Here is a 20,557-nt window from a genome sequence, read left to right on the forward strand (position 1 = left end):
TCACAGCCCCTACCCCTTGCCCGGCTGACCCGTGCTGCTCTGTACCAAGCCAACTTGTGACCACGTGGGCCCTGGATTGGGACCTCTGCTCCAACTGGCCGCTCTTCCGGAAGCCCCGTCCCACCCCGAGACGCGTAGGCACAGCCCCAGCACGGAAGCGGGAAGCAGTGCCCCACCTCCAGCCAAGGACGCAGCCACTGAGTGGCAACTTCACGACTTTTATTTGTGGTGCCTGTGCTTTATCTCGAAAATACCTTCTCCCCCTGCCCCAGACAGTGGGCCACGAGGGGGCAGCAAAAAATAGAAGACAGCCCTCCCTATTGCACACGGACCCTATATACAGGCCCACCTGGCCGAGGCCGGAGGGGCTATTGGCACATTCTCGGATCCCTGTTCAGGAGTGGGAGGGGTGATGAGGGTGGCATCACACGTGAGGGGGGACCTCTCGGCGGCCACTCTGGTCCTGGCGCTTCTTGGTCCTCGGTTCCTTCCTGGTCCCGCCTCCAGCCCCAGTCCCCCCTCAGCGACGTCCCCCTACCTGGCTCGGCCTCCGCCTCCATCCTGGCCTCGGATGGCCCCCCTTGGCTCCTGGGGACTCTGTACTCCCCTCCCAGTCTGGAGGTCCCGAAGGGAGGTTATGGCTTCTCAGAGACTCCCCGGGAGCCCTGTCACTCGTGTTCACGCAAAGGAAGGGGTGCATGTGGCAGAAGCAGCTGTATAAATATGGGTGCGGGGGAAGGGCCTCTTCCAGAGTCACTTGGAGAGTTTGCTGATGACGCGAATCAGGGCTGCGTTCTCATCCTTGAGTCGCTGGTTGTCAGCCCGGAGGTCGGACAGGGCCTGCGAGGTGGGACGCGTCAGCCAGGTGGCCCCGGGCAGGCTGCACCCCCTGCCCGCCCTCGCCCTCTGCCCTCAGCTCCCCAGTAACACGCACCTTCAGCTCCTCCTCCAGCTCCGCTGCCTTCCGCTCCAGGGCCCTGCGCTCCTGGAATAGACAGGGGAAGGTGAGGACGAGGGACTGGGGGTCGGGGAGGGCCGGAGGTCAAGTATGGCTGAGAGAGGTGGCGGTTGGGCAGAGGGGCCAGTTAGAAGGTCAGTGTGGCCCTCTTCATCCAGACCCGCCCGAGCTTGTAAGGCTGGGCACACAGCTGGCCCCACTCCAGCCACCCCTACTCACGAATCTCTCCAGCTCCAGAAGGGCGGGCCTCTCTGCAAATCGCTCCTGTCTCTGGTGAGGACACAAGAAGAGCAGGGGTCAGAGAAGCCTCCAACCCGCAATGGCCAGAAGGGGGAAACCAGCAGTGAGAGGGGGAAAGGCAGACTCCTGGCAGGCCCAGGCCTCCCCAACCACTGCTCAGGACCACAAGCCCAGCCCCTCTTGGGCCAGGCTCCGCCTCCGAGATCTTAGCCCTGCCCCTCGTTCGCCCCTCACTGCCCACGCTCCTCCTCCCAAGGGTCCTAGTACCCCCGCCACTCGGGCCCCCCCCTCGACGCTCTGGCCCTACCTCCCAGGGACACGCCGGCCAACGCCCACCACCCCCAGGGCCGCGGCGTCCTCACCTGCGTGGCACGCTCCAGCTCCACCTTGAGCTGCGCCAGCTGCAGTGTGGTCTCGGTCAGGGCCTCGCGAAGTCGTTCGTTCTCACTGCGCAGCTCTGCATACAGCTGGCGGCCCCAGGAGGAGGGACACGGGGGTCAGGCTTGCCGGCTGAGATGCCGCATGTTTGCGGGGAAGGGGGGTGACTGTGGCTCAGGTGGGGCCGGAAAAGAGCAGGATGCCCGGATCGGTCAGGCAGAGCCACTAAGTAGGGGGCAGGAGGGCAGGTGTATAAAAGCCAGCAAGTGCGGGTTAATGGCACGATCGTGGGGTGGGATCGCGAACCTTCCTGAAGCCTCCATCAGGCTCTTCTGACTCTGGCTCTGGTTCTGGGTTGAGGTCCCGCTGCCTGCGGGAAGAGGGGCCGCCCTCGGGAGTGCTGGGGTGAGAGCAAGGAGGGCGTCACGGGGCGCGCCCGCGGCCCCACACACAGCCCAAACCCCTCCTGCCCACCCTGTACCTGGAGGATCCTGGGCTGCGGTCTGCACGCGCCGGCTCCGCCTCCTCCCCCTGTGGGTGGAGGCGGGGGTTAGCTTGGCCCCGCCCCCAGCCCACCTCCAAGGCCGGCCCGCAGCCCCAGCTCGCCCCGCCTGGGCCCCACCCCGCACCTCCGCAGGTCCCCGCCGCTCCCCGCGGACTCTGCGGTGCTCCTTGGAGGCCTGTGGTCCTTGCCCTTGGCCGTCGGGCGCCTCTGCTGGGGGAGGGGCAGGAGTCAGCCCAGTGATCTGTGGACGGGTCCCCTCTGCAGGGTCAGGGTCTCTGGGCCCAACCCCCAGGAAAACAGTACGACTGTAGCAGGAGGGAGCCGGTGGGCCCAGGACGACCACCTCCCAGAGACCAGACCTCACCTCTCTGGGCAGGGCCATCAGAGTTCTCGACCCCAGGGACTCGGGGTCGCTGGGAAGGGTCCTGCGGGAGAGGGGTACGGAGGTCAGAGGACGAGGGCATCTTGTACCACCCCCTGCCCGGGCACCTGAACCCTCTCACCAGGCTTTGCAGGCACGACTTCTCTGGCTCTGGGGACTTTCCTGCAGCCTTCTCTGCTTCTTTAAGGTCTGTCAGAGTCACACCCTGGCACGGAGAAGGGGCAGTCAGGGGGTCCAGGACTCAAGGCCCAGCCCCTTCAGGACAGAGTCCGGGCCCCCAGGCCCTCCTCCCTCAGACTTAGGGGTCCAGGCCCCTGGCCCCTCCTCCCTCAGACCCAGGATCCGGGCCCCCAGCCCCTCCTCCCTCAGACCCAGGGGTCCGGGCCCCCGGCCCCTCCTCCCTCAGACCCAGGGGTCCGGGCCCCCGGCCCCTCCTCCCTCAGACCCAGGGGTCCGGGCCCCCAGCCCACACCTGTGTGGACCTCCGAGACTGGCGCATGAGGCGAGAGCGAGCTTTCCGCTGAGATTCAGACTCCTCATCCCGCACAGGCATCTGGTAGGACCTGAGTGAAGGGCCCCGACCTCAGAGAGAGTTCCTTCGGACCCTGTCCCGTGCCGTGGTTGACACTCTCAGGGGGAGTCAAGTTCGGCCAGAGGACCTCAACGCCAACCCTGGGATTCCTGGCTAATGCAGTTGTCTCCCAGCTGGGGAGACAGCTGCTTCCTGCCCCCAGGCCTCTTCACCTCACCTCCGGCGGTCCCGGGAGTCCGCGGGGGGCGCTGCAGAAGCTACGGGGACATTTGGCTTCACTGGGGAGTCAGGCTCCGCAATCCTGGAGGGAGGGGTGGAGTTATCCAAGGGAGGAGGCCTGGAGGTCTCAGACCTGTGTGAATTCATTCAATCAGCAAATATCACTCAAGCTCGCGTTACGCGGCAGGCACCAGACATACAAGGGGCAAAAGAAAAAGAAACAAGTAATCTCTGCCCCATGAGTCAAATCTGAGCAGAAAAGATGCAAGCAAAAGAAAGGATGACCACAGAAAGATCAGGACACCACATGATACGTCAGGAGGATAAAGTACTCTGGAGAAAAAAAGACAGAGCAAGGACGGCAGACGGGAGGTTGCGTGTCCGGATGCTGGGGCAGCGAGTGCAGTGGGGCTGGTGGGCCTCCCTGAGAAGCTGACATTCAAACAAACCCGAGAGAGGGAGGAAGGAAGCCCTGTGGGGGTGAGTGGGGAGCCACAGTGAAGGGTCTGGGCAGGAGCGAGCCCGCGTCAGAAAGGAGGGCGGAGGGGTGGAAGGGGGGTGGGGGCCGCCGGAGGCCGGATCACAGTGGCCTTGGAGTTTTACTGTGAGCTTTTACTTGATGCACCAAAAGGGAAACTGAGGCCAAGAGTGGGAGGCAGGGACCAGACCCCAGAGAGCAAAGGCTGACAAGACAGGGGCCCAGACCTGCCCCACTCCCGGCGGGACCCGGGATGTCAGACTCACGGGGCAGAGGACTCTGGCACCTTCCAGGAGGGGGTGGGGGTAATTCTGGCAAGACGGGGCTCCCTGGCCTGCGGGGAGAGGAGAGGAGGGGGCTATTCTCCTTGACTAGGCAGGGTCTGGTCCCCTGCCCCTCAGCCTGCTCACCTGAGTGGAGGTCCCTTCCAGCCGGGAGGAGGAGGCGGAGCGCTGCAGCCCAGCCCCCGAGGCACCCTCGGCGCCCCGCCTCTCCGCAGGACCTAGGGCCCCAGAGCTCCCTGTCTTCTGGAGGCCAAAGCGCGTGGAGAAGGGGGCCTCGTCGGGGGTCTGGAGAAGGGAAGGGTCTCAGTTACAGGGAGAGGGTCCTACTTCTCAAGAACTTCAAGTGTTACCCCCAAAACGACCATCACAAACTATAACTGGGGGGTGGGGAGGACAGGCACAGTCAGGAAAAGGCAGTCAGTTGTCCCAGAGGATTCTGGGAACTGTAGTCTTCACCCCCACCTGCCCTGACAAGAGGTTCACAGGCTTTACGGCTACGCCCCCCCCACCCCAACCTCCCAGGCCAGCACGGCCTCCGGGAACCCAGACTCACCATGGGGCTCCTAGGGCTAGAAGGTGGCGGGGAGGAGACCCCGTTGAGGGTTCTGGATTCTGCAGGGGGTGGCTCTACAGTGTAGGAAGCGGGAGAGGTCACAAGAATCAGCCAGCTGTCTCTGAGCACCAGCCCTTCCTCCCTCAGACCCCTCCTCTCCAGATTCAGGACCCCAGACCCCCAGCCCCTCACCTGAAGGGGCTTCTTCTCCCTCATCCTCGTCCCGGATTGGGGGCCCCCCTGCCCCACCAGGCCGGCGCTCCTTGGACAGGTCCTGGAGGGAGATCTTCTCACGGCTGCTCAGACGACATACAGAGCTCCTGGTGGGAAGGGAAGGGCGTTGGGGTCCAAGCCCTGGGGAGCCTCCAGCCCACCTACCCTCCAGGCACCTCTCCCCTACCTTCGGTGTTTGCTGCTGGAGGGCCCCTGGGGCTCCTGGCCCCTGCTCTGGGAGGCTTCTTCCTTTTGATTCCGAAGCTGAAAGGGGGAAGGGGGCCACTGGGGAGGGGCAGAGCACGCAGACCCTCCTGGGTCGCACACACAACTGTGCCGGGGTGGAGGTGGCACGGGGGGAATGGGGGAACGATTTGTGCACTTGCTGAGTTTTCCTAGACATGGCGCCCTGGGTCTCAGGTGAGTCATCCAGTACTCAGGGGCCCCCAAGCTTCCTGGCCTCTACCTCTCAGGGGCGACCTGCCCAAACTTCTCCCCGAGCCCTCAGCACACCCGCACACGGGCTGCCAGGCCCGGCCTCCTCCCTTAAGGCTCGCCGTCAGGCCCAGCCCCCAGATGGCATCTCAGGGCGCAGTTCCCAGACTCCTGTGTCTTCACACCTCGGAGCCTGCACAGCAGTTCCCCGGCCCCTCCTAGCAAACCCCTTGTGCTGCAGGTCTCCCTTCCCAGACACCCCCAGGCCTCGTCTGTGCCCCCACCTCTCAGAGACCCTGCTTCACCCACTAAACGCCCCCCCAGAGCCCTCTCACCGTCACACTGCTCCTCCCTGGCGTTCAGGGCCCTTCAGGGTCTGCCCCCTCCAAATTCCGGGTACCATACGACTCCCCACCCCTGAGCCTTTGCACGTACTGTTCCCTCAACAGTGTGCGAGCCCTGGTCCCCCGGAAGCTGCCCAAGTCCGCCGAGCCGGAAACAGGACCGCCTCCCTCAATGTTGCCACAGCCAAGCTTTAAACACGGGGCTCTGGCCCTGTCTACCTGCCACTCACCAGAAGCTCCAGGTAGAGGGCCTGGCCCCCAGAAGGCCGCAGGAGATGTTTCTTGCTGCCTAAGAGTGCTTACTGTGTGCCAGGCAGAGTTCTGAATGCTTTTGCTTGGTAACATACATACCACTCATAGCATAACACATACTCCACGTAACAGCACGTGTAACTCATGAAGTGCGCCGTACTATCCCCATTTTACGGATGAGGTAACTGAGGCCCAGAGAGGTTAAGTGACTGGCCTGAGCTCACACAGCAAATCCATGGCAGAGCTGGGATGCAGACCCCGAGTCCACACCGTTCACCCCTTCACTCTGCGTTTTTCCAGCGACAAGGCCTGGCCCAGTGCTGGTGGGGGGGGCGTCCCAGGGGTGACAAGGCCCAGCCCAAGCCTGGATAGATGACTCCCATCTGCATCCCAAGGTCCCCCGGGGCCCCAGGCCCCGCCTCCCCCCAGTGCCCAGCTGTGCCCCTCGTCCTGGCTCCCCACTGGGACCCGGTCACTGGCCAGGGAATAGCAGGTCCCCAGGGACGTGGAGGCCCTCCCTCCTGGCTGCAGACAGACACTCACGTCCTCCTGCTTCCGGGCCAGCTCCTCCAGCAGGCTCAGCACCTCCTCATCCGCTAGATCACAGGGACGCTGCCCCTGGGTGGGGAGGGGAAAAGGCAGGTGAGGAGGAGACGGAGGGGCCCTTCCACCCCCCACCAGTCCCCGGACCCGGACCCGGCCCTCACCGCGTGCGTCAGCGAGTCCATGCCCCCGCCGTGCTCCGCCAGCAGGCGGCAGGCGTCCTCCACGCCCCAGTGGGCTGCGGCGTGCAGGGGCGTCCAGCCATCCCCGTCCCGCAGCTCTGGGTCGTAGCCGGCCTGAAGGAGCAGCCTGGGGGCCAGGGAGGCTCAGGTCAAGGACCGGGACTGGGGCTCGGGACCAAGAGCTAAGGTCGGCCAGCTGTGCTGTGGTGGCAGTACCAGCTGGGACGGTACCGAGAACAGTCCCGGGCCAGGGCGTAAAGCGCCATGGTCCCAAGGCGCCCCCTCCCCACCGCTTTGACTCCTCCCCTGGCCTAGCAGCTGGCCTCCGGAACCCTGCTTCTTGTACCTGCCGTGCTCAACTCTTTTGAGCGTCACCCCTGGTTGTGAGACAGCTCCAGGGGAGGCGAGGGCAGGGGTTCCCCAGCACCCAAGCCTAGAGAAAGGATGAGACCCCAGAAGGGGCGGCCTGGGGGCAGCACTGTTCCAGGAACCCTCTGGCTCAGAGCAGCTCAGACAGCGGTTCTCAACCAGGACCACACTGCCGCCTGGGGACGTCTGGCCGTGTCTGGAGATGTTTCTGGATGCCACTACGTAGGGGTGGGTGCCAGAAGCATCAGTGGGTCAGCGCCAGGGATGCTGCTAAACAGCCCACAGCGCAGAGGATGGGTCCACAGCCAGGAACGATCTGGTCCAAATGCCACCAGTGCCGAGACAGAACCCCCGGCTTAGACGATTCTTTCCCGGGAGATAATCACCACCTTAGACCACACGATCTGGTCCAGGGCAATTCTGCAAACTCAGCTTAGGGTAGACACGCCTGCTTTTAGAGAACCGCACTTGGGTTCTGTGCCAGTGAGAAAGAGCTAAAGCAAGGTGGGAAAGGCGGAGAGATGAGGTACCTTGTAAAGAACCGTTTTAAACAAAAGCTCCTCTGTGGGGCCCCCCAGCTCAACCTGCTCCAGCCGCGCGGGCATCCCGCTCCTCCCTCAAGCACGCGCCCACCTTGGGCTCCGCTGTTCTCTCTGCCCAGTGAATGTTCTCGAGGCATCAGTGCCTCTCACGCGGCCAGGGCGTGACCACCCTCTCGGCAGTCACGACCTCCTCACCACGCTCGCTCTCCCCCACTGCCCTGTTTATATCCCTCTAGACCAGTGGTTCTCAGCTGGGGACGACGCTGACCCCCAAGGGACACTGGGCGACGCCCAGAGATGTGCCTGGCTGCCGTGACTGCGGTGGGTGTGACTCCTGGCATCCAGTGGGTGGAGGTCAGGGCCGGTGCTCAGCGGCCCACCCCCATGAACAGGACAGGCCCCCAGGGTTAGCCAGCCCCACGTCCCCGCGGTGGAGGCTGCGGACCCCTCTCTGAGCACTCAGGGCCCTGGGATATGACCGGCTTCCTCAGTCACTTGTCTGTCTGTCTGCTCGACAAGGCTGCGAACTGCACATGGGCCCAGATCTGTCTCGTTTGCTGCTATATCCCCAGTACCTAAAGGATGGCCTGGCATACAGCAGGCGCTCAGTAAGTGTTGAGTGAATAGCATCAAACAAATGTATACCTTTACTCTGCCACTCATCTTTAACGAGGAGAATGTCAGCTACATTCTTCCAAAAATGAAGTCCATAGATCTGGTTATAAACCCACACTAAGGGGCAGAAATGAAATTATAGTCAGTGAGTATCTCTAAGGCCAAAGCGTTTCAGGTCTGTGGCAGAGAATGAGGCTGCCCATGAATATCCACTCTCCTTCCACCTTCAATCATGGCACCCAGGGACTTCCCCGGTGGTCCAGTGGTTAAGACTCTGTGCTCCCAATGCAGGGGGCCCGGGTTCAATCCCTGGTCAGGGGACTAGATCCCGTGTGCTGCAACTAAGACCCGGTGCAGCCACATAAATAAATAAATAGGTGGGGAGCCACTGCAGAGCCCTGAATGAAGATGAGGCCCCCTGCCCTGGGAAGACCCTTCTAAAAAAAAAAAAATGGCACCCAGTTTTCAGTGGGTCGCCTGCTGAAGTAGAATCTCCCAGTCTCCCTCACAGCTAGGAGTGGCCAGCTGAGAAGGGTCTGGCAAATGGGATGTCAGTATTCAGTATGTACGCCGCTTCTGGACTGTTCTTTTAAAAGAAATGGACATTTGCTCCTTTTGCCCCCTGCTTTTTCCTGCTGGCTGGGACACAGATTCAATGGCAGGAGCTGAAGCAGCCACCTGAGACTCAGGGGTGGAAGCCATGGGTAGCAGAGGGCACAGCTTCCAGGGCTGGGCACATCACCGGGTCTGACCATTCACAGTGTCCCACCCTCCTTGCCACAGGGATCAGCCCTGGGATGAGCAGGTGTGCAAGGTAGCCCAGTGAGTATCAGACCCAGGACTTTTGCTGGAACTACGGAGGACGAGGCACTCTACCCCTGAATTAGGGGAAGCAGCCAGGACATGAGCGTGGAGCTGTTAGGCGTCATCTTAAGTTCCTCACTGAAAAGCTTCCTTTTTTTTTTTCCCCTAGCCGCACCATGCAGCTTTCGGAATCTCAGTTTCCCGACCAGGTACTGAACCTGGGCCACGGCAACGAAAGCCCAGCATCCTAACCACTAGGCCACCAGGGAATTCCCCTGGAAGACCTTTCTAAAAGTTCATTAACACAGAGGTGAGCAGAGATGGAGAGATTCATCTGGACTCCACTTATATACTAAATATAAAGTATAACATCACATGAGAGAGAGGGAAAAAATAAAGAGAGAACAGGGGAGTTTGATGATAAGAAGTAGAACCAACTACTGACAGGAAGGGGTGAGGCACTCAGAAATGGACAAGACCAAGGTGAGGATGAGAAGCAGAGAGTACACACTGCAACAATTTAAAATACAGATGCACCCGGGCTTCCCTGGTGGCGCAGCGGTTGAGAGTCAGCCTGCCGATGTAGGGGACGCAGGTTCGTGCCCCGGTCCGGGAGGATCCCACGTGCCGCGGAGCGGCTGGGCCCGTGAGCCGTGGCCGCTGCGCCTGCGCGTCCGGAGCCTGTGCTCCGCAACGGGAGAGGCCACAACAGTGAGAGGCCCGCGTACCGCAAAAAACAAACAAACAAACAAAAAACACTTCATTGCTAAAAAACGTTCACCTTCATCTGACAACGTAGGGTTGCCACAAATCTTCAATTTGTAAAAACAAAAACAAAAACACTATTGGCGAAGCACAATAAAATTAGGCCTGCATGTAATTCAACTGCGACTAGAAAATCCCATGTATTTGGAAATTAACGACGTACTTCCAAATGATCCCTGGGTCAAGGAAGACTACAGGTTGGAAAACGTTTTAAACTGAAGGACAGGGAGAAGCCTGCACATCAAGACTTATGGATGCAGCTAAGGCTGTATTTAGAGGGAAATGCATGGCCTTAGGTACATAAATTAGAAGAGGGAGGGAATGGACAAAAGCCACAAGAAGGTGTAAGACAGTGAGAAGGAACAGGCTGGCTCAGCGCAAGGGGCAGGGGAAGAGGGAGGGTCTACACCGGCCCAGCTCACCTCATCACTTCGATGTAGCCCTTGGCAGCGGCCACGTGCAGGGCAGAGGCCCCCGTGCGGGGGTGCCGGGCCTCTGGCATGGCGCCCCCGTTCAGCCAGCACCTTGTGTCGTGAAGCAGCAACTCCTCCTCGGCCCGTTTGGCTGCTTCCACATCCACACCTGGGAGGACGAGAAGGGGGGATAGGTGGGACTCCCACCCCGAGACCCAGGAAGCACAGAGTGGCACCTGGCCTGGCCCCTCTGCTATGAGTGCTCCTCAGGGGCTCAGAGGACCTGAGCTAGCTCTGTTACTTCCCAACCATGCTCTGTGAAGCCCTGGGTTCCACTAAGGGTCTCTGAGTCACTGCTGGGGGCGGGGAGGATGGAGGGCGCAGGAATCTTACATCTTACACTTCCTATCACTACAGATACAGTCCTTAGCCCAGCATCTTTGTGTGTTTTGTCACCGTTATCACTCATGAGTAGGATAAACCAGGCAAAAAGCCACTACACAGTGCCCGTACCTTGGGGCAACGGCACCTTCCCAGCAGCTGCTGTTTCCTGCTGTCACCTGCACAATCTGTGCGAGGCAAGCATGCTTCCTCACTCGCCAATTTCACTGTAGTCAATTGGTCTCATGGAAAACTGTACTGCATTTATGGATGCAAAAGGCAAGTTATGACTTTAAACATAAGTTGACTGTGGATCAAAACAGGCAGCCTTGTTGAGGCTGGAATATTACCTTTTGACTGTCACTAAGAATCTGTACTTTGCACAGTATGAACTATAGAGACGGGAGTCAAAAACAGTCTCTTCTAGGGAATGTGTACTCTTTCTCCTGGGAAGTGTATTACTGGCTGTTACGTTTTCGATTGTGAAATTTCTCATTCGCCCAAGCGCTGCACAGAGTTGAGCTGTCCTGCTCAACAGCCGTCAGCAACGCGCAGCTACGGAGCCCCTGAACTGTGGCTACTCCCCACTGAGACGCCTCGTAAATGTAAAATACACTGGATTTCGAAGCACAGAAAAAAAGAGTGTGCGGCAGCTCACACGTAGTTTTTCATATCGATTACATATTGAAATGATAAAGTCTTGGACGTACTAGATTAAGTAAAACATATTACTATAATTAACTTCACCTGTTTTTGTTTTTCCACGCACCTACTTGGAAATTCTCAATTATGCTTGTGGCTGACTCTGGCTTTCCACTGGACAGCACCGGCGAAGATGCGGCGTACGGCCGCTTGGCTTACGGCAGCACAAGGCGACAGAGGCAATGACAGGGTGCCCCTCCCCGCGGCCCCAGAGGTAACCACCATCACAAATCTGCTTTCATGAACGTGAACCTGGTTACACCCTTACCGCAAGGTTGTAAATGCTGCCCCGGGGCTACCCGGAGGATCCCAGAAACGCAGTCCCCGCCGGGACCAATCTGTCCGGGTCCAGCTGCGCACTGGCGCCAGCCGGTGGCACCTGGGCACTCGGACTAAACTCCAATGCATTACCTTAGGGTCCCCTGGCTGGTGGGGACTCCCAGAGGCAGCTATTCCAGGAATGTCTGGCTGGCTAGGGCCCATCCCGCAGGCCCAGGCTGGGGTGGAGGCCAGGAGAGTGCCGGGGACTCAGGGACACCCCCCCCCCCCGCCGCCCGACCTCCTTAAAGGGAATCACCTACATTCAGTCCTATTATAGACGCAGGCGCCTTGCTGCGTGCAGGGAAGGGCAGAGTCTGCCAACCTTTTATTCAGCAACCAGTTAGTATCCTGCGGGTTCAAACGCATCCTTCTGCAATTTTGCTCTTTGCCGAGATTTGCCCATGTTTATTAACAGAGGTCTCGATGGGGGTTGGCAAACTACGGCCTGCATGTGCAGGCCACCTGTTTGGTTAACATAAAATTTACCAGTTTCACTATTTTAAAGCGTGCTACTCAGTGGCTTTTAGGACATTCACAACGTGCAACCACTGACCCTATCTGTACCTCAACTTTCTCATCACCCCAAATGGAAACCTCGTACCCCATTACGCAGTCCCTCCCCAGCCCCTGGCAACCACCAATCCACTTCCTGTCACTGCGGACTTGCCTCTTCTGGACAGCCGCCTGTGTTTGTCAGTAAAGTTTTATTGGAACACAGCCACACCCACTCATTTACACATCCTCCCTGGCTGGTTTCCCCACCACAGCAGCAGGGTAGAGCGGTTGCAACCTGACAGCATGTCCCGCGAAGCCTAAACTATTTCCTGCCTACGGACTTCCCCAGTGGTCCAGTGGTTAGACTCTGAGCGCCCACTGCAGGGGGCATGGGTTCGATCCCTGGTCGGGGAAGCTCTGCACGCCATGCAGTGTGGCTAAAAAAAAAAAAAATGTACTGCCTAAAACGTTTGCCGACCACTGCTTGGATCCCTCGCCCTTCGGTGTCGGCCAGATCCTCTCAACACCGAAGCCTCGAGTCTGGAGCGCTCTGCCGGGTGGCCTAGGAGCGGGACGGCCGGAACACTGGGAGCGTGGGCCTCCAGCTGTAACCCATGCCGGCCAGCTGGCTCCCACAGGGGCTGGGACCGCCCGCACTCCTGCCGGCCAGAGAGAAGAGCGCTCTGCCTCGCCATCACTGGAACTGACCGTCAAAGCTGCCCGTCTCTGAGAGTAACTGCCCCACGTCCACCGTCCTGATGTTGGGATTCCAAGTGATCGCTTCAGATGCTTCAGAAACGCTTCACGTGTCCTCCCTGCCCAGTTCCAAGTCCCTGTGGGTCCGACCACGGCCCTTCTGAGCAAGCGGCCGGAGAGCCCTGCGCGTGGACTGTGTCCCCGCGGCCCGGGCTGCGGGAACAGCATCTGCGGTGGAGCTGTTGCTGGGACCTGCAGGCATCCAGTCTCCCGCCTCCGTGAAGACTTCCGCCTTTTCCTGACCCCTGCTTCCAGCCGACGCGGTTCCGACGCGGCTGAGCCCACAGCCCGGCTCCACGGGCGGCCGCTTCACCAGGCCGGCCCATCGCCCTTGCCACCGTGGCTGGCTCAGGGGCAAGCCTGTGACCGAGGTGGCCCTAAGAGCGTCAGGCGGAGGACTGGATGGGACTACGGAGGAGTCCAGCTCTAGCTCCGCTGGGGCACCAGCCTGCGCTGCTAGGAGCCATGCTAAGAATCAATAGCTCACGGAGAGAACCCGTCTCGGAATGAAGTCAACACAGAGCTCAGCAGGGACGGAGGGATGCTTTCGACTTTGTGCACCTCGATCAAACCGTGCCCTAAGTCCACACACGTCCCAGACCTCGGTCACCTAAGCCCATAAATTGTCTTCTTTCTAAAACCGTGGTAAAATACAGAGACTCTGCCGACCACACTCCGCCGAGGCTTCCGTGTGGAGGCGCGCATCGCGGAGCCGCGGGGCAGGAGCCACCCGACTCCGGAGGCGGTGGCTGCAGTGGTGTTGGCAGGTGCCTCCCACCCCCAGCAGTGCAGCAGAGGGTCTTCCCAGTAGGGCCACAGGCCTTTGTGCCTGGTCGGCCCTACGAGCCGACGTCCCCCAACCTTCGCCCCGCAGAAGGGGAACGTGGGCTGCTGTGAGAAGGTGATGTGAGCTCTGGGCACTTCCTGCAGAAACACACAGGATGTCCGAGAGGTCACCCACCCCTGGTGGCCTCCAAGCATTGCCCTGCACACTACTTTTTTTTTTAATTTATTTTTTATACAGCAGGTTCTTATTAGTTACCTATTTTATACACATTAGTGTATTATGTGTCCATCCCCATCTCAGACTACTTTTTAACTACAAAGGAGGAAGATGGCTCCACAGTCGAGTCAGCTGGGCAGGCCCCCCGAACGAGGTTCAGGGTTAACATCACCAGTAACGGGGCAGAGAGACAGAGCCTGTCTCCCGGAGGGACTCGCTGACAAGTTCCTGCCAAAACTGCAGAACTGAAGAAACAGCCAGGTCCAAGCTGAGGGACCTGTGTGTGAAACAAGGGAGGGCGAGAAGGGCGAAGGCTGATCCAGGGGAGGGAGCTGGACGTGACACGAGAACCAGGTGCAGGGAGGGACCCAGGGAGGCCCACTCCCAGGGGAGAGGGAGGGAGCACGGGCCATCACGCCAAAAAGTTAAAAACCCCTGAGTCCATACTTTACGATTCCACTTATACAAAACGTCCAGAATAGGCAAATCTAGAGACACAAAGCCAATGGGGGGATGCCGGGCTGGGGATGACAGCTCAGGGGTGTGGGGTTTCTCTTGGGGTGATCAAAATCATCTAAAATCGATGTGGGGGCTTCCCTGGTGGTGCAGTGGTTAAGAATCCGCCTGCCGATGCAGCGGACACGGGTTCGGACCCTGGTCCAGGAAGATCCCACATGCCTCAGAGCAACTAAGCCCGTGCACCACAACCACTGAGCCTGTGCTCTAGAGCCCGTAAGCCACAACCACCGAGCCCGCGTGCCACAACTGCTGAAGCCTGCGCAGCCAAAATTAAATAAATAAAATAAAATTTTAAAAAATAATAAAAATTTTAAAAATCAAATCAAATCGATGTGGTGATGGATGCACAACATTTAGTGTGAATACACTAAAAACAAACAAACAAACAAACACCAGATCGTACACTTCCGAAGGGTGAACTGTACACACTGTGAACTGTATCTCCATGAAGCTGCTGAAAAGCCCGGGTAAATCTCAGTGAAGGTCGTGTGGGCACTCATCGGACTGCTTTTTCGAGATAAAAAGGTGGAGAAAACCCCGGTTTTCTCCCCAGGGAGAAAACCCCGGTTCTGTCTTTCCTTTGCTTCCCACTCCCCTCCACCTGAACCAAAGCAGGGCTCCTGGACCTCAGCCGCCCACCAGCACCTCCATACCCTGCGTGGCTCTCACGGCCACCGACACGCAGCTGCCCAAGGGCGGGCCCTTGTCCCTCCCACCCAGAGCCGGGCCGGCAGTCTGGGCGTCACCTCGGACGCCCCGGCATCTACTTTTCACCAGCCTGCCTCCACCTCCTGCGCAGCCCTCCAGACCCGCCAGGCCCACCGGCTCTGCGCTCACACCTTCCCACCACCGAGCCCTGACCGCCCGCGAGGCACTGCTGCCGCCACCCTCACTCTGCGGATGAGACAGTCACCTCCGCAGCTGGGCTGCGACCCAGGGCTCCGGCGGGAGACCGGGTGAAGCGGTGAAGCTGCTGGCCGTCCCCCACCTGACCTGCCCCGTGTCCTCCGCCCCCAGCTCAGCCAGGCGACAGCCTTCCCCGCGCACACTGCACACCAACTGGCCCCAGACGGCTATTTTTAGCGGGGCGGGGGGAAGGTGAGAACCTGCTAGAAGTAATACACACTCCCCCTAGAAAAACGAGCATGGCCAGACACAGAGCTTTGAGGGGTCCTGAGCCCCTTATTAAGGACACCGGGGCTCAGTGATCCTGAGCACGGGAGAGACCAGTCCCCCAGAAGCCTGTGCCTTCCCCTACCCGCACCCCAGCAAAATCCCTGAGATCACCTGCGATCACGTAGCGGACCCCCAGCCAAGCCTCTACCTCACTTTCCTCAGTCCCTCGCGGATAAAGTGACACTGCAGGCCCACAGTGGTTTGAGCTCTCATTCTGTGCCAAGCGCTTCCTCCAATTACTCTAGGTAACCCTGGGGGCAGGTGCTCACAGCCCGCTTCCCATGCAGGGACACTGAGGCCCAGAGAGTCAGGGTCCTCGGAAACGGAGGGCCCGCCCCGCAGCAGCCCCCCAGGCCCACCTCGGCGGGCAATCTCCACCTTCAGTAGCCCCTCCACGGCGTCAGACTCGGCCAGGTCCAGGGGCAGGTCCCCATCACTGTTCACCGCCGCGATGTTGGCCCCGTGGCTCAGTAGGTACCTGGGGGCAGGGCGAGGTCAGAGCGGACGGGTCCGGCCCGTCCTCATCAGGCCCCGCCCACCCTCCCCGCCTCACCTGGCGATGTCCAGGTAACCACAGGAGGCGGCCACGTGCAGGGGTGTCCAGCCCTCGTTATCCGCCTGGTTCACCGTGGCACCCTGCTCCACCAGGAAGCGCACCACGTCCAGGTTCTCGTCGATGCAGGCCTGGGGGGCGGGACAGGGTGTCACCCTCACCTGGTCCAGACCCTGCATGCCTTGCAGGCAGGACCCCTGGCAGGGACCGCTAGGCAGATACAGGGCCAAGCGGCCCTGACAATCAAGGAGAAGACCCAGATGGCCCTGCAAAGCACCAACCCTGTCCCCGGAGGCCCCTCCAGCCACCCAGCTATTTAAAACCCCCCGGCTTCCCAGTGGTTAGGTCAGCCAGGCATCTGGGGATTACTGGAGACCATGAGAGGAGGAACTGGACAGAGAAGAGAGGGGGGCTTCACATCCAGGCGTAGGAATCCTGAACGGTGCTTGTTAGATAAGACGCACCCCACAGTCACCACCGAAGGATGGGGCTTCCAGTGATGAACCAAAGGGAGGAGGCCCGGCCCCTCCCCCCTCAGACCCAGGGGTCCGGGCCCCCGGCGCCTCCCCCCTCAGACCCAGGGGTCCGGGCCCCCGGCGCCTCCCCACTCAGACCCAGGGTCCCGGCCCCCGGCCTCTCCCCCCTCAGACCCAGGGGTCCAGGCCCCCGGCCCCTCCCTCAGATCCAACAGATACTCTACAAGAACTGACCATGGCCCTGCCTTGTACCTGGAGGGGAGACTGCTGGACCCCTGGGGCCCAAGGCTGTGCAGGGCTGGTAAAGTCACCAGGTCCCTGGAAACCTGGGACAGAGTGACGGTCCCAGGCAGGCCGCCTCCACTGGGAGACATGACTGAGTTAGCGTGTGCCCAGGACCTGGGGCCCGAGGGCCTCCTAGGCACAGGGCGCTGCACCAAGGGGCTTCCACGGGCATCTTCCCCAATGCTACGGCTGTCAGGGTCCTGTCGGATGGAGGAAGCTCCAGGAGACAAGCACTCTTGCCCAAGTTGGCACACCAAGTGGGGGCCAGAGAAGGGATTTAGCCCCGGGCGCGTGTGAACACCGGGCGGCACCGGGGCCTGAGCAAGGGCTGAGGGATAGGAGTGGACCTGGACTCCCAGGTCCTCAGGGTAGATTAACCTCCAGCTCCCTCACCTCTCCCAAACCGTCCATCTGGAGAAGGGGGAGGAAGCTACAAGGGCCAAGAGCATGAAGTCATGGAAACTCAGGCTGTGAAAGGGGGGCCACACGTGCCCTGGGAACGGGATGAACTCTGGGCTCCGTTTATTTCCACTTGGTTGCCGTGGTGATGGGGGAGGGGGGCAAGGAGGGAGATGGGCCTTTCCCTTTCAAGGACCTGGCCGGGCACAGGCATCCATGTGAAAGATGCCTGAGGCCTGGGCACCAGGGATCCAAGAATCTAGGCCCCCGGCCCCTCCCACCTCAGACCCAGGAGTCCGGGCCCCCAGCCCCTCCTCCCTCAGACTCGGGGGTCCAGGCCCCCGGCCCCTCCCCCCTCAGGCCCAGGAGTCCGGGGCCCCAGCCCCTCCCCCCTCAGACCCGGGGGTCCGGGCCCCCAGCCCCTCCCCCCTCAGACTCAGGGGTCCAGGCCCCCGGCCCCTCCTCCCTCAGACCCGGGGGTCCAGGCCCCCAGCCCCTCCTCCCTCAGACCCAGGAGTCCGGGGCCCCAGCCCCTCCCCCCTCAGACTCGGGGGTCCAGACTCCCCTAGCCCCTCCTCCCTCAGACCCGGGGGTCCGGGCCCCCGGCCCCTCCCCCCTCAGACCCGGGGGTCCGGGCCCCCGGCCCCTCCTCCCTCAGACCCGGGGGTCCAGGCCCCCAGCCCCTCCTCCCTCAGACCCAGGAGTCCGGGGCCCCAGCCCCTCCCCCCTCAGACTCGGGGGTCCAGACTCCCCTAGCCCCTCCTCCCTCAGACCCGGGGGTCCGGGCCCCCGGCCCCTCCCCCCTCAGACTCGGGGGTCCAGACTCCCCCACCCCTCCCTGTTTAGAACGAAGAATCCTGGCTCACAGTCTTTCCTATTCCAGACCCCAGACCCCAGACCCCTGGCCACTAATTACAAGGTAATTTCAGGGAGGGGGTAGACTACACCAGCCTCGTCTAGCAGTTGACAAACCAGCCTGAGGTTGGGGCTGAGAGAACTCCTAGGGACACGACCAGAGCAGGCAGCTGACGCCTGGGGACCTGCTCCATGCAGCACAGAAACCACAGCCGCAGGACTCACCCAGATAATGTGAGCAACTGTTCCGGTTTGCCTGTCTGGGGGTTTCCTGGGACCTGGGACTTGCAGTGCTAAAACCAGGCCAGTCTTGGGCAAACCAGCACGAGGTGGTCACCAGACACCCAGACCTGACCCAAACCCCAGCACCCCTGCTTGCTGGCTGTGTGACCTTAGTGGGAGAGGGGTCCCACCTAACAGGCCGGGCCGGGGTGGTCTTCTGCAGGGTCTGGGCCAAGGGAGAGGGTGGGGAATGGGGCTTGGCCTGCAACGCAGGGCCAAGAACCCCTTCGGGAAGGTCGAGGGGAGCCAGGGGCAGGGACGATGGCAGAGGAAGGGGGACAGTGAAACCTGAGGCCCCTTTCCTGGGCGTGCCAAGCTCTGAGACCCTCCTCTAGATGGAGGAAAATGTCCCAGAGAGCACTAGGGCCTCTGCAGGGCACAGGCCAGGAGGTAGGGAAGGGGAAAGGGGGGAGGGGTAGCACTTGGACCAAGGGCTGCAACTCCCCAACTGGATGCCCACGGCCGCTTCCTGAAGAGTGTTTTTCCTCCTTTGCCAGGGCCCTGCCAGGGAGGGGCTGACTACTGGCCCCGTTAACAGATAAGAAACCTGAGGCACAGAGAGAGAAGACACTAACTCGAGATCACAAAGTTGAGGAGCTGAGATCAGAACTCAGGACGATTCTGCTTTGCTGAGCTGCTCCTCTTCCCGGGAACCTGAGAAGTGGGCCTCTTCCCGCCTCCAACCCACTCCCCTGCCCCCGGCCAAGGTCGCCTTCCCAGGGTCCTCTCCGGCCCCGAAGTAACCAAACCCTAGCGGTTCCGGCACAGCAGAGGGCTGGGGACTGGACTACTTCGAGCAGACGAGGAGGCAGACAGCCTGAGGGACAGAGGGAGGGGAGAGAGCTCCTCTGGGGCTTGCGCCTGGTGGGCCCACTGGAGGGGGGTGGGGAGCGATAAAAGCACGCAGAACTAGAGAGAACTCTGGTCGTGGGACATTTGGGGGGCCCTAGTTCAGAGGAACCCTGGAGACAGCAATCAGAGTGTTTTGGAACGGCACGGGGGCCTCAGGGTGGACAGAGAGGAGCAACAGGGTGCTCGACCCCTTGGGAAGGTGATATGACGGGGGGGCTGGGAGAAGTGGCGCATGCTGCGAGAGAAAGAATCTGCCCAAATCCACAGGAGGGGATCCAGGCAGAGAAGGCAAGGTGGCCAAAGGACAGAGAGGTGTCCCGAAGCCAGGAAGAGGTGGGTGCTTTGAGTGTGCCCAGAAAAAAAGGGTGATGATGCAGGTCTGGCCAAGGCAAGAGGAGAGGCAGAGAGGAGGTGCCTGGAGGAGAAGAAACATCCCTGAGAGAAGGCCTACAGTGGGAGACAAGAGGTGGCACAGCCCGCAGAAGGAGAATGAAGAGGCCGTGAGGGTGAAGGGGGGCAGGGAGACAACATGAGGTGACCCAGACCCGGGGAGCATCCCCTTCAAGAATACAGAGCTGGAATTGCCTGGGGGTCCAGTGGTTAGGACTCCGCGCTTCCACTGCAGGGGGCATGGGTTTGATTCCTGGTCAGGGAACTGAGATCCCACGTGCTGCGTGCCACGGCCAGAAAAAGAATACAGAGCCTTGAAGGCAGGGGCTCAGGAAAGAGCATCCTTAGACAGCAACGGATGGCACAGACCAGGGATGAACGAAGTGGCATGGAAGGCCCTGGGCCCAGCCAAAGAGGTGGCCCAAACCAGAGACCAAGGGGGGAAGCAGCACAGGCCCAAGAAAGAGGAGGATGCTGCACCAGGAAAGTGATACCTGCCTGGAAGGGGGAAACTGTGGGCACCGGTAGAGCTGTAAGTGTCACAGACTCTGGAAAGAGGTCCAGCATTCGATGACAAAGTAGAGGTGGAACCGGTGGAGGTGGCACAGGCGAGACCAGTAAAGAGAGCTCAAGGTCGGGAAAGAGCAGCGCGAAGTGACAAGACTAGGAGGGACTGGACTGAGGCCGTCAGCAATGGCTCGGGTCCAGGGAGAGGGCGGCGCAGGGTGGCAAAGACCAGGGTCAGTTCAAGTGTCTCAGGATCGGAAGAAGGGAGCTCGAGGTGGGTGGGCGGAAAAGAGGGCCAGCACAGGATGGCAGGGACCGGAGCAGCAGCGACGGCGCAGACCAGGACTAGCAACAGTGACTCCGGACAGGGGAGGGAGGGTGCTCGAGGTGGCGCAGACCCAGGGCGATTCAGGTCCCCGGGACGGGCCCGGGCGGGGGCGCTGACCTGGTGCAGAGCGCTGATGCCGTCGGCGTTGGTGGAGTCCAGCACTGCGCGGGCGGGCGGCGGGGCAGCAGGGTCGAGCTCGGCGCCCGGGTCGGGGTCGGCCGCGCGCAGCATCAGGCGCGCCTCGTCCAGATCGCCGCCCGCGCCGGCCGCC

At 60.9% G+C, this 20,557-nt stretch overlaps 1 protein-coding gene across 4 annotated transcripts; it reads right to left on the reverse strand.

The window, feature by feature from the left end:
* Positions 1-179: 179 nt before the first annotated feature.
* On the reverse strand, positions 180-20,543 carry PPP1R12C (protein phosphatase 1 regulatory subunit 12C). 4 transcript variants are annotated; one of them, XM_028483906.2, is made up of 22 exons: positions 20,404-20,543; positions 15,913-16,043; positions 15,719-15,837; positions 10,016-10,175; positions 6,481-6,625; positions 6,317-6,391; positions 4,930-5,006; positions 4,722-4,849; positions 4,530-4,603; positions 4,103-4,261; positions 3,959-4,026; positions 3,213-3,347; positions 2,936-3,026; positions 2,585-2,668; positions 2,446-2,506; positions 2,206-2,288; positions 2,058-2,107; positions 1,883-1,976; positions 1,561-1,665; positions 1,178-1,228; positions 935-985; positions 180-840 (listed from the first exon to the last, which is right to left on the reverse strand). In XM_028483906.2, exons 1-22 carry the CDS (start codon positions 20,515-20,517, stop codon positions 754-756), a joined length of 2,142 nt encoding a protein of 713 aa, XP_028339707.1. In that variant the 5' UTR covers positions 20,518-20,543; the 3' UTR covers positions 180-753. The 4 variants fall into 4 exon arrangements, with proteins under 4 accessions (XP_028339707.1, XP_007103322.3, XP_007103323.2 ...); XM_007103260.4 differs by having other exon boundaries at positions 2,206-2,291; XM_007103261.4 differs by having other exon boundaries at positions 181-840; positions 2,206-2,291; positions 3,213-3,296.
* Between the last annotated feature and the right edge of the window lie 14 nt (positions 20,544-20,557).

Source organism: Physeter macrocephalus, unplaced genomic scaffold, assembly GCF_002837175.3.
Source record: "Physeter macrocephalus isolate SW-GA unplaced genomic scaffold, ASM283717v5 random_101, whole genome shotgun sequence".
In the NCBI taxonomy this organism is placed as follows: Eukaryota; Metazoa; Chordata; class Mammalia; order Artiodactyla; family Physeteridae; genus Physeter; species Physeter macrocephalus.